The following is a 13,698-nucleotide window of genomic DNA, read 5'->3' as shown; positions in this document are numbered from 1 at the left end:
ACGAGTATGTCTTTTATCCTGATGGGGACGAGACAACAACAAAAATTGAAGAGAAAAACGAAACATCGCAGGCAGTTACCAGCACAGACTTGAACACGGTTTTGGCTGCAATATCTGCTCAAACATCGACAGTGTCATCCCAACTGGAATCCCAAAAGACAGATATAACATCTCAACTGGCAGAACAGAAGACATATATGGCATCACAATTGGAAGTACAGGAAGCACGCATTTCCGAAATGTCGTTGCAAATGTCATCTCAGCTGGAATCGCAGGAGACACGCATAACATCGAAGATTGAAGCACAAGAAACGCGTATGTCAGAAATGTCGACACAGATTACATCGAAGATTGAAGCACAAGAAATGCGTATGTCGGAAATGTCGACACAGATTACATCAAAGATGGAGACACAACTGAAGGAACAAGAGGCACGCATAACAGTACAACTCGAAGCGCAAGAGGCGCGTATATCATCAAAACTCGAAGAGCGTATGGACGAGAAAATAACGCAGTTTGAGGAAAAAATCGAAGCCGAGGTGGATGCTTTGAGAGGTCGTATACAAGAGTTGCAATTAAACCGCCCAGCTGTTTCAGCAAGCAATCCAAAGATAAAAACACCATCCTTTGACGGTTCTGTTCCTTTCCAGGTCTTTAAGCTACAGTTTGAGAAGACCGCAGCAGTGAACAACTGGAATGCTGAAGATAAAGTCGCAGCTCTATTCGTGGCATTGAAAGGGCCAGCAGCCGAAATCCTACAGACGATTCCCGAAGGAGAGCGGAACAACTATGAAGCATTAATGGCCGCTGTTGAGAGACGTTATGGAAGCGAGCATAGGAAACAGATATTCCAAATCGAGTTGCAAAACCGTCACCAAAGAGCGAATGACACTTTGCAGGAGTTTGCCTCGGATGTTGAAAGATTGGCTCATCTCGCAAATACGGACACACCCGTGGAATACACTGAAAGGGTAAAAATCCAGAGTTTCATAAATGGCATACGAGATGTGGAAACGAAGCGGGCTACATATGCGAATCCAAAACTAACATTTGCTGAAACGGTATCGCATGCGCTGACTCAGGAAACAGCCTCACTTTTGAGTAAGCCAGCGTACAAAGCTCATCGCGTGGAAGTGGAAAAGCCAGACTGGGTAGACGCAATTTTGGAAGCATTGAAGGGTACGCAGCAGAAGAATAATGATGCAGTCAAATGCTTTAAGTGTGGAAAGCCAGGGCATATTGCCCGTTATTGCAACACCAACCCTAACAGTTCCAACAATGTGGGTGGTCGTAAACGCAGAGCAGAAGGAGATGAGCAAATCTCCAAGACAAATCAATCGTTAATCTAAAGCGAGTCAGCAGCAAGGGGCGACAGCTGACTCCCTCATTTGAATGCCCCATAATCTCTATCTCACAAATTGGAAGAAAGTCGAGCAATCTTTCTGTCGGAGGACATGTGGATGGAAAGGAACGGTTACTGACTGTAGATACGGGTGCATCCCATTCCATCATTCGATCAGATTTAGTCAACAAGAAGATAAGACCATTGCTTGGAGCAAGATTACGTACAGCCACGGGAGAGGACACCCAGGTAATTGGAGAAGTAGAATGTGAAGTCGCAATTGGGAACGTCACGGTACTTCACAATTTTATAGTGGCAGGTATTGTTGATGAAATCATAATTGGAGTGGACTTCTTAATCAACCAAGGCATCAAGATCGATATGCAAAGCAAGACGATGCGATATAAGAACATGGATGTGCCACTTAATTTCGGCTACGAGAGGGACTACAGCAGTAAACGAGTGCTGGTGGAAGAGAGTCAGCAAATACCACCAAAATCAGAAGCAGTCATCTGGGCAAACGTTGATGGAGATTGTGGGACAAACAAATTGTGGGTTGTCGAAGCAGCAAATAAATCAGCACTGAACATACTTGTAGGAAAAACCCTGGCTATGACAAAACAAGATGGACGTATTCCGGTAAGAGTACTCAATGAGTTTAAGTCACCATTCAATTTGACCAAAGGAGCTTTTTTGGGAAGATGCCAAGAGGCCGAAGTAGTTATTAACTGTGAACAGCTCCAGGAACACGTTTCATCTAGTAATACTGATCTTTCAAATGACATCACGGCATGGACGCAGGGGCTAGAGGAAGCCTATCAGAGTAAGGCAAAACAACTGCTCCTAAAGTACGCGAACATATTTGACCAGGCTGGTTCCAAACCAGGCCGCACCAATGTTGTGAAAAATCAAATTGAAACGGGAGATGCGAGGCCGATCCGTCAAGCTCCACGTAGTGTTCCACTGGCGAAGCGGGAAGTTGTGAGTCAAATCATACAAGAAATGAGCGACCGCGGCGTCATCGAACCATCAGCTAGTCCATGGAGCTCACCGGTAGTACTTGTAAAGAAGAAGGATGGAAAAATGAGGTTTTGCGTGGACTACCGAAAGTTGAATGACGTTACGAAAAAGGATAGCTACCCATTGCCAAGAATTGACGACACTCTGGACTCGCTATCTGGTACGAAATGGTTTTCCACACTGGACTTGAAAAGCGGCTACTGGCAAGTTGAAGTGAAGGAGGAAGATAAAGAGAAAACAGCCTTCAGTGTGGGTGATGGTCTTTGGCAATTTATAGTGATGCCTTTTGGACTTTGTAATGCACCAGCTACTTTTGAGAGACTCATTAACCAGGTACTGAAAGGACTACATTGGAAAACATGCTTGGTGTACCAGGACGACATCATCGTATTGGGCAAGAATTTTGATGAACATCTTAAGAACTTGGAGGAAGTTTTCTAGAGAATAGCTGGCGCTGGTCTGAAGTTAAGTCCCAAAAAGTGTGCGCTGTTTAAAAAGGAAGTAAATTATTTGGGTCACAAGGTAACGACAGAGGGCATCTGCACTGCGAACGAAAAAATAGAGGCTGTAAAGGATTGGCCAAGACCACAGAACCTACATGAATTGAGAAGTTTCCTTGGGCTGTGCACATATTACCGCCGATATGTACCAAATTTTTCCAGCGTAGCCCATAGCCTCCATGAGCTTACAAGAAAAAATAAAGCTTTTGAATGGAAGAAGGAGCAAGAAGTGGCTTTCCAAACATTGAAGGAGCGTTTGTGCACTGCCCCAATGTTAGCATATCCGATTCCAGGAGCAACATTTATTCTAGATACAGATGCGAGTGGATATGCTATAGGAGGCGTTTTATCACAACTGGTCGATGGACAGGAAAAGGTAGTTGCATATTACAGCCGTTCGATTGGAAAACCAGAGAGGAACTCCTCCTTTACGCGGAGAGAGCTGTTGGCATTGGTAGAGTGCATTAAACATTTTCACAAATACCTCTACGGCCAGCGATTCCGTGTCAGGACAGATCACGCAGCGTTGAAATGGCTTCTGCAGTTCCGTAATCCGGAAGGACAATTGGCACGGTGGATCGAGCGACTACAAAGCTATGACTTTTCCATTGAGCATCGAAAAGGTAGTACCCATGGAAATGCTGATGCAATGTCACGAAGACCATGTAGTTTGGAATGCAAGCACTGTTCAAATGCCGATGCTAAAGAAGACATTATAGATGTCCGGCTAATGACTATAACGTGTACGGATGAATGGGACAAGGAACAACTAAGGAAGTGTCAGTTTGAAGATACAGATCTGTCACATGTTATGCAAGGGCTAGAACGAAACGAAAGACCAAGCAGAGAGGAGATGTCAGCAGAGAGTCCCATTGCGAAGTCATATTGGGCACAGTGGAACAGTTTAGAATTGATATCCGGTTGCTTGCATGGAGTATGGGAGAGTGAGGATGGTCAATGCAAGAAGAAACTGATAGTTGTTCCCAGAAAGAGGATTCCTGACGTGCTCAGCGAGCTGCACAATGGTCCAAGTGGAGGTCATCTTGGCATCACGAAGACACTCGAGAAAATTAAGCAGAGATTCTATTGGGTTGGTTGCCGTCAGTCGGTCACCGAGTGGATTGCCAATTGCGAGGTATGCAACAGAGCGAAAGGGCCCAAAACCCGAAGTCATGGCCAGATGAAGCAGTATATTTCAGGTGCACCCTTTGAAAGGATCGCCATGGATGTCTCAGGTCCATTTCCTACTAGCAACCGCGGAAACAAATACGTACTGGTGGTTATGGATTATTTCAGTAAATGGCCAGAGGTATACCCAATCCCAAACCAAGAAGCAGAAACAGTAGCAGAAGTGGTCAAAAACGAATGGGTTGCAAGGTATGGTGTACCAATGGAGTTACATTCTGACCAAGGCAGGAATTTTGAATCAGCTGTGTTCCAAGAAATATGCAAGAAGTTGGGCATTCGAAAAACACGGACAACTGCATTGCATCCTCAGTCCGGTGGTATGGTGGAACGTTTCAATAGAACATTGGAGGAGCATTTAAGGAAAGTAGTGGACAAGTACCATAAGGACTGGGATACACACATATCATTATTCTTGATGGCCTACCGATCGGCAGTACATGACACAACGGGTCAAACTCCCGCAAAGCTAATTTTTGGCAATGACCTCCGACTGCCAGCTGATTTGAAGTATGGGATAGATGCCGATGCGGAGAGGAATGTCAAGAAATCCACTGATGTCTTGGAAGAAGAGCTGAGAGAGATACACGATCTCGTAAGGCAACGAGCAAAGATTATGAGTGACAAGATGAAAGCGAGGTACGATGAAGCAATTAATTCGGAAGGGTTTCAGGAAGGAGATTTGGTGCTGCTATACAACCCACAACGAAAAAAAGGTTTGTCCCCGAAATTGCAGTGTAACTGGGAAGGCCCATACAAAGTTGTAAAACGGATCAACGATGTAGTGTACCGCATACAAACCACTACCAAACCACGAACCAAAATGAAAGTGGTTCATTTGGAAAGATTAGCAGCGTTTAGATCGAGAGATTTGTCTGACCGGGACGATCAGACTTAGGTGGAGGGCAGTGTCACGGATATTAGCGTCATTAAGCTATACCATCACTAAGGCCATGCTAAGCAGTATTTACGTCAATAATCAAATCAAGTATACACATATATAAGGCAGCCGAGAGAGATGTCACACACAGATGCATTTACTTATACGCATATGTGTACTCGAGAGACTGTAAACTACAAACATTCACATCAATAATTCAATCATTATGCATCTACATAAACGAATAAATAATTGCGTCTACACATATGTACGTATACGAGCAGCGGAGCGGCAATACACAAACACATGCATATATCTTATCTGAGTTGTCACAAGAGAAGGCAATAATTTGTGCGCGTAATTGTGGCTGGCGATTTTGTAGCCGAAACTAACTAGTAAGTTCTGGAATGGAAAAGCCTAGAAGTATGCAATTAGAAATCAAAAAGTATAAAAGGCGCGACAGTAAAGGCGAAGAGTTTGAGTTTGATTTGAGCTGTCAAGCAGTTTTGATTAAGACGATATCTAGCGAGCAATAGAAGTATTATTTTGAAAGTCAATCAGTTTGGTTATTGAGCAAGCTATTCGTTGCACAGTTTGAGTGTTATTGTGAAATACTTGAATAAAGGCCATTTTGCATTATTACATATTGGAGTTATTTATTCAACAGTTTAGTGGTTCGAACTTAGTAGAAGGGCAAATAAGAGGATTTGCATCAAATTCGTTACAATATATATATATATATAAAGTGCAACCAAGATACTTACAAATATTTGCTCGTAGGTTTTCGCGGATCAAAAATATCAGGCGAAGAAGAAGCTTTCCCACAATAAATTGTCCAAAAGAGAAACTGGAGGAGGTCCCTCTAACGAAATTCCCATCAGTGCAACTGAGGAGTTAATTATAGAGGCAGCCGGACTTGAGGTTGCAGTGGACGGGAATAGTACCGTTCGCACTTTTGGAAATTCACCCACTCAAGGAAGCAGCACCGAAAATAGTGATAGTGGGAGCAATAGTGATGGTGGAACAAGTCGCGCATCAGCCAGCGCTTTGCCTGCTCCATCTAGGTGGGTTACTACCCCAACACCACGAGTAACCTCTCGGAGCAATACTCCACGGCGCGTAAGTAAGGGTGCCGAGAAATTGTCCCTGCTCCAACAAAATTTAAGTAAAGTGTCTGATTTTCAACGCGATTTGTGGGAAAAGATTGGCCGGTTGGTGCAGGTGCAGGAGAGGTTGTTGGAAGTGCAAGAAAGGATGCTAACTATTAAGGAGGAGAAGCATGGACTGCAACGAACTTCCCATGCACTTGATTTACAAATCAAAATTTTATAATTAGAGTCTCTAGCAATAAGTGTAAATAGAAAAGTGAGAAATTAAAATTTTAAGTTAGTTTGAACAAGTTTGTACCTGATTTTTTTATATTTTTGTAATTTTAAGCAATTCAACGAATATCCATTTCATTTATTTTATTTCTAATTTTAACATGCATATTTAGCACTAAGTAAAAACAATTAAATAAATTCATTTGCTTTTACAAATCGTTGTTTCGTAATCTTTACATGGAATTAACTAGAGAGTGTTTTATTTGGTCTCTTATTGTTTGACCAATTGTGGTAAGATGGTTGGTTTCGCCTGGATCAACATCGCTGATTTGGTCTGATTCATATCTTCGTATGTTATAATCAATTTTGAACTGTATGCAGATATTATGTAAAGCAACATTGGCAAATCGTGCCACTTTTGTAGGCTGGTATCTTCCCCTATTGCCATACCCTAAAATTCTCCAACGTCCTTTAAAAATACCAATGGTTCGTTCAATGATACATCTTGCTTTTGAGTGTACATCATTAAATGCTGATTGACTGGAGCCATCGGCGGGGTTTCGGTAAGGCGTTATGCACCACGGCTCTAGTGGATAGCCAGAATCACCTGTTGAAATGAAAATTAGTAATATTAACCACAAAGCATACACTTTCGTACCTAATAGCCACGCATTCCTCCGCCTATTAAGTTCAAACCGCTCTTGCAATACTCGTCTTTGATCTGAATGCCTCCAAACGAAGGAATCATGAGCCGCACCACCGTATTGACAGTTGATTGCCAAAATTTTATAGGTGTGATCGCAAATCTGCCAAAATATTTATATAGTTAGTACAAAGAATACCGAATATGAGCAGCAACTCACTATCATGGCGTTGATACTATGGTATCCTTTCCTATTAAGGTACATATGCTCATCCACAGATGGTCTTTGCAAGCCGATGTGTGTGCCATCAATGCAACCGATCACTGTAAAATAGATATTCAATTAAAAAACTTAATTTATAAATGTAATTGAACGTTTGCCTACCTCCAGGTAGCTTGTATTTGTCCATAAACCATTGCTTGCATTCCGTAGTTTCGTTTAAATGAAATTGTATATATTGCGGACACAACTTGTTCTCCATTTTGAGAAGAACGTGGGATGTTACCTTTGACACAGTACTCTGGCACATTCTAACCAAATAATCACTGCAAACACAATGCTGATATCCGCCACTTCCTAGAAGAGAAAGTGTGGCAGCTAGTTGTAGAACTGGAGGCACCGCTTTTGCATCTGACTGCTTCAAATCTAAGGCATCAAGTACAAACTGGAAAGCCTCTTTGGATAATCTAAATCGTTTCAAGAATCTGCAAAATAAACATTTTTGTATATATGTAAAACTTTATTTGCCACATACTTACGCAGTTTGTGGTAAAGCTAAAGTATCACTTTTATCTCTAAGTAACCTCCGTGCTATTGTTTCATCTTCCTCACTATCGCTTGAACTTATATAGAAAAGCAAGTGCACATCCATTTTGAAATTTCGTTTGTTTATTAAAATTTTTTAAATATTTTGACATTTCCACATCTTTTGTGACATAAAAATAAAATCCACAGTGATATGGACCTTAAAATCTATTGTGAATTGAGAATGAATTACGATACGAAAGCTTTCGTATGTGGTAATGCCAATCGACCCATACGTCTGACGTATCACGTAATTGTCTTTCGTATAGTTTTCGATCCGTGATCGTATGTGGCGATTCAGGGCCAGTATAAATAGTAAATATTCTGTGTTAATTTTATTTTCAGCTCTTAGTCCAAAAAGCATTTAGTTGATGTGGCAAACATTTTTTTGATGTAATCCATCAATAATGATTTATGAATGAGACGTCATTAATTCAAATTAATCAAATGTATTAGTGGTTTTTTTTGGGGGCCCGTAAATTGTTTAGTCCCGGGCCCGGATTTTCTCTCTACGGCCCTGTATATATGGTACCGCTTAAGTTAGGTTAGGATGAATGGCAGCTTGCGATGTACAGTACAAACTCACTTGGACACCATGGAGGCGCATTGTGGTCATCACATAAAATAATAGTGACCTTAGTTTTAATTAGAGAAAAGCTGCATTGTAGCGACATGATTCAGGATTACGCACATCTGGACTTAAGATAAGTCTGTCGACTGCACCGCTGTTAAGCTCAGTGCCTTAATTACGGCTTGGTTATTTGAGTAAATTCCAAATTTTCTTCTACTACGAAGACACTGCAGTGATCGAGTATTTTGCATTTGCCACTCACCTCGATCTACTTCCCGATTAGGTGGACTTCGTTCTGAGAACTCTACTGATTCCAATAAGATATGTTCGTTTACATATAACTTTTTCTAAGCTGGGCTGATGATTTCCTTACAAATGGATGCTTTTTATATGGTTGAAGTGTAGCAAATAAAGGACGTTTCAATATTGGCGTGGAAAAGAGCATGAAAGGATTGGAATCACACAGCACAAGTTATGTGATTGGAACCCAATAGAAATAGCAGAAATACAAAGAAATTTTGCCAAATACATAAAGTAGCAGTAGGACAAGTGCGGTCCCGACCTTTTCGTTAGTAAGTACGACTGGCTTCGGAATAAGAAATTAGGAGCACCAAGCAGATCAACTCTTCCTTTACCTGTCTCACCCAAGTTGGTGGCGCTTTCCTTTTCATTTGCTGCTACGTGTCGGTGTCGTTAGAAATACCTTCCTGGCTGCCATATCCTTTTCATTCATACGCATCACTTAATCAAACCAGTGAAACTTCAGGGTTTTCACCTTGAACTATTCAAGCTCATATATTTCCTCCCACGATTTTGGCCATCCGTTTCTTTCATTTAAGTAGGCGTTTGTTTTCTTCTTCTCGCAGCACGGTAGCGCTCACATACATACATACACCGTACGCAAATTTACACTGTCTTGCGTCTTCCTTTTCTGAGTTTGCGCGAAGTAAGCAGTATGCGTATAAATATTTTGAAATCACTGACCATAATAGGTAGGTAGGTAGGTATTTTGACTGCAACCCAAATCGGCCAAGTAGCTAATTAAAAGCCGTTTGGATGCCATAAAACTCGTTTGAGCGTACTGGGTGCTACACCGGATATGTACTAAAACCAGCCCGAGCTGTTTATAAAATCAAGAATCCCGAATTTTAGGGTATTATTCTGCACCTGCTGTCATCGTTCGAATCGCTGAACTCTCGAATAAATAACTCAAATATTCAGCATAGCACAATGTTCTTTATTTACATTACTACTGAAGTAGTACTTCATAATTTAATTACTCGCGTACTTCACTTATAGCGTGAATTATTCCTCAGCTTGTGCTGCTTTCATACTCTCACTTGCTTCGCTCGCATATTTCTCCTAGGGCCCAGACGTTTCGCGAACAATATACATGCATGTGTGTGAGTAATATCATATTCGCTCTAAGGTCAACATGTATGTGATATATTCTCTTAGCTCTTAGCTTTGTTGTTTACATGTATGTTTGTTTGCTTTGTTCTTGTTGTGCATTTATTTACTAGCAGCATAGTGATGTATCGAACTGCTGATATTCGCCACAATACATAAGGGATTTTTCTACTGTGCGCACCAATTCGTGTACCGCTGTCTCTGTGAATTTACCCCTCATGTACGCATGTTGTGCCATAGAAAGGAGAATTTCATCAAGAAGTTTCTTGTGTATACATAAATAAAAATAAATAAATGTAAGGCGCGATAACCTCCGAAGAGATCTAAGGCCGAGCTTCTCTTCCAATTTGCGTCGTGCTCCTCTTGATTTTCCCTACAAATTGGCCGGACGGGACCTACATGTTTTATGCCGACTCCGAACGGCATCTGCAAGGCAGATGAGTTTTCACTGAGAGCTTTTCATGGCAGAAATACACCCGGAGCGCTTGCCAAACACTGCCGAGGGGCGACCCCGCTTAGAAAAATTTTCTTCTAATTGAAAAACCTTATTTCTAAAATTTTGATGTTGCTTTGCCCGGGAGTTGAACCCAGGGCATACGGTGTGATAGGCGGAGCACGCTACCATCACACCACGGTGACCGCCATGTGTGTACATATGTCAAGCAAAGTACACTGTAAATCAAAAAATTATTATTTGTTTTTAAATTTTTATTTGTTTCACCTTTTTTGGTTCATTGTAATAATAAATGTCCATAATAATATCATATTATAATATAATTCAATATAAGAATCATACGTAATTATTTTATACCCAATGTATATATTATACTCTTGCATAAATAAATTTTTTTTTATTTATTTTCTTATAATCTACCTTTTGTGTTTTCTTTTCATAATTTTTCTTTTTTTGTTTTCATTTTTGTTATTTTACGCTTTTTGTTTAAATACGTTTTATGAATTTTACTCAGTTGTTTTTTAAACTAAACTCGTTTTTTTAAGAAATAATTTCTTTTAAAATGGTTTTTGTTTTAAATATAATCATTACGATAATTATTTTTAAAATTACTATTTGAATCTCTACTTAGAGCTCCCATAATTGCACACACATTGTTGTTAATAGTCACTTATAAATTTAAAATTTATAACTATAAAGTTTTTTAATATCGTTTTTTATTTTTTTTGCTGTTTTTTAAATAAATGCAAAGCGCCTCAATTTCGCTTCTTCTGAAAAATACTTTTTTTTTGTTTATTATTTTTTTAGATACGCATGGGAAATTTAAGTTAATAATTTTTTTTATTTTGCAGTCCAATTATTAAATTTTTTTTTATTTAACATATAGGTACCTGGTTTATATGACTAAATTGTTTTTATTTTATATGCTTATATATCAATTCTAAATCGAATATATAAAACTTTTGAAATTAGGTAGCTTTTTCTTTCAGACTCTAAAATATTTTGCACTAAAAGGGTTTCCAATACACATTCATAGTTACGTTTTATTATACATATAAAGGATCTTATATAACAACGCTAAAATTATTTTAACAAATACACAAACTCTTTAAGGTCTAAATTTAAATATACATATTTTTTTAATGTGTAGCTCTACGTAAGTACGCACAAAATTATTTCTTTTTTACTGCAGTTAATAATTATCATATATTAAATAAATGTTGGAATGTTTATTTAAAAATGACGCATTATTTTTTTGTTATTTTTTTTTGTTTTTGTTTTATTAACCTAAACATTAGTGCAAATTTTAAAATAACCTTGAATTTGTTTTATTTATTTACAGTTTAATTTTTTTCTATCTTCTTACTATATAAAAACCTATTTTAAAATTTATTTATTTGTTTTTTTTCTTCAAATAAATGTTTTATTGTTTTTGTTTTCATTAATTTGATACCACATGTCATTGAATTCGTGTATTTTAGTGTAGTGCAATGCTATATCTGTGGAATTCTGCCATTATTTATAACTTCTGTGTGCATTATTCATACGTATTTGTATAAGTTTATAAATATAAATAATTTTTATGTTCAAACTATATATTAATGCATATATAGCAAGTATGCATCTCATAATTATATTTATCAGCCATATGAGGGATTTTCTTTTTTTCCATGTACTTTGAGTAGCTACTATAAAACGCCATAATTACATGTTATTTAAAGTATGATGAATCGTCGAACATATTGTGGCGAATATTAGCAATTTCGACACATCACTATGTCGCTATTAAATAAATGCTGCGCATCACAGCAGCAATCTAAGCAGATGAGAATACTAACAGCTGCACAGGCAAGTGTACAGCGACTAAGAGCGTAGACGACAATAATACACCACCAAAGAGCGCATATATCAAACTACTACACATACGCATAGAAAGCAACAGCGAATATGAGGTGCAGGGAGATGGGCGAAGCAAATAAGCACTAATCGAGAAGGCTATTCGCGGATAGTCTAAATTTTAAGAGAAATAGACGAACGAGGCAAATAAAAGTATACAAGCAGCGCAATCTAAGAAATAATTATCAGTTTGATCTTAAAACGTTATAAATGATGTAAGCGAATAATTTCAATTGTGAGTTTCTCAATTGAGCCAGCCTTGCTTTACACTTTTCTTATACTCAATCGTTCAGTCGTTAGCTAGACAGAAAAGAATTAACACTGAACACGGCTCTCGCACTTATGTTAAGAAACCCTGTGAGAAATATTCACATGGGGAAACGTAACTGGTAAGACGGCCTTTCCATTTACATTTGATCCTGACATCGGCCGCAGGGACAGTGTCTTAGAACGTCAAGGCTTATCTGTCCGGTCAGGCGATGCAAACTTAGAAATCATCAACATCTACATCCCTCCTGTCACCTATTGCCCCAGTGGATACCGCCCTAATATCAGCGCCTTACTCAGTGGCAACAATCGCATTATCTTAGGCGATTTCAATGCCCATCACGATCTATGGCATTCTAACTTGCGGGCGGACAATAGGGGCGACAAGTGCTGTTAGATGCGAAAAAATGCGCGAGCGCTTTCTGCCGACAATATATAATGCATTCTACGGTCGACAAAGATAGACGGAGGATCAACAGACACGCACATAAACATAAATTCAGCGCGTCACCAATTACCATCACTGCCAAAGAGGTTGAGGATGCCATCGGTCATGCTAAACCATCCACAGCAGTGCGCTCAGACGGCATAGCCATGCCGATGCTTAAAAGCCTAATGGAAATGGCCAAGGTGGTCGCGCTACTAAAGCCTGGGAAACCAGCTAACATAGGAGAGTCATATCGCCCGATATCTCTCCTATCGCCAGTACCCAATACGCTTGAAGCCATTTTGCTCCCCTACTTCAAAGCAAATTTGCACCTAGCCTGTCATCAGCATGGCTTCAGAAAACTCCATAGCACCACCACCGCGCTAAATGCCATTAGCACCCAGATAAATTGCGGTTTAAATCAAAACCCCCACTATAGAACACTACTCTGCGCTATACCTATCAAAAGCTTTTGATACGGTCAACTACGGCAAGTTACTGCAAGACCTGGAATGGTCTACCCTTCCCCCATGTCTTAAAAGGTGGACCGCAAATTATCTGGGTGGTCGGCAGGTATCGGTGCAATTTTGAAACGAAACATCAAAACCAAGAAGAATTAAACAAGGGGTGCCACAGGGTGGTGTCCTATCCCCAATTTTGTTTAATTTCTACATATCAAAGCTGCCTTCGCCACCAGAAGGAGTTACTATCGTTTCCTACGCCGATGACTGCACAATAATAGCCACAGGCCCAGGCCCTCAGATCGATGAGCTTTGCAACAGAACAAACGGCTACCTCCCTGATCTCTCCAGTTTTTTCGCCTCGCGAAACCTGGAATTATCACCGACTAATTCCTCCGCGACCTTATTTACAACATGGACGTCCCAAATATCGACCGTTTTGAACATCCACGTCGATGGCACTACGCTACCTACTGTCCTACACCCCAAAAACTTGGGTGTGACGTTTGATCTGG

The 13,698-nt window shown here is 39.8% G+C and overlaps 1 protein-coding gene and 1 long non-coding RNA gene across 2 annotated transcripts in view; one reads left to right on the top strand and one right to left on the bottom strand.

Annotated features, from left to right (window-relative positions):
• The window catches only part of LOC137249556 (uncharacterized), a 280,890-nt gene that overhangs the window by 4,395 nt on the left and 262,797 nt on the right, over nt 1-13,698 (top strand). The window lies entirely within an intron of this gene.
• Nucleotides 6,324-7,850, bottom strand: LOC137249553 (putative nuclease HARBI1). The gene is made up of 5 exons (XM_067781182.1): nt 7,652-7,850; nt 7,278-7,597; nt 7,113-7,216; nt 6,908-7,055; nt 6,324-6,856 (listed from the first exon to the last, which is right to left on the bottom strand). Exons 1-5 carry the CDS (start codon nt 7,762-7,764, stop codon nt 6,483-6,485), a joined length of 1,059 nt encoding a protein of 352 aa, XP_067637283.1. The 5' UTR covers nt 7,765-7,850; the 3' UTR covers nt 6,324-6,482.

This window comes from Eurosta solidaginis, chromosome 4 (genome assembly GCF_040869045.1).
Source record: "Eurosta solidaginis isolate ZX-2024a chromosome 4, ASM4086904v1, whole genome shotgun sequence".
Taxonomy (NCBI): domain Eukaryota; kingdom Metazoa; phylum Arthropoda; class Insecta; order Diptera; family Tephritidae; genus Eurosta; species Eurosta solidaginis.
This window is presented reverse-complemented; position numbering and strand designations above follow the sequence as displayed.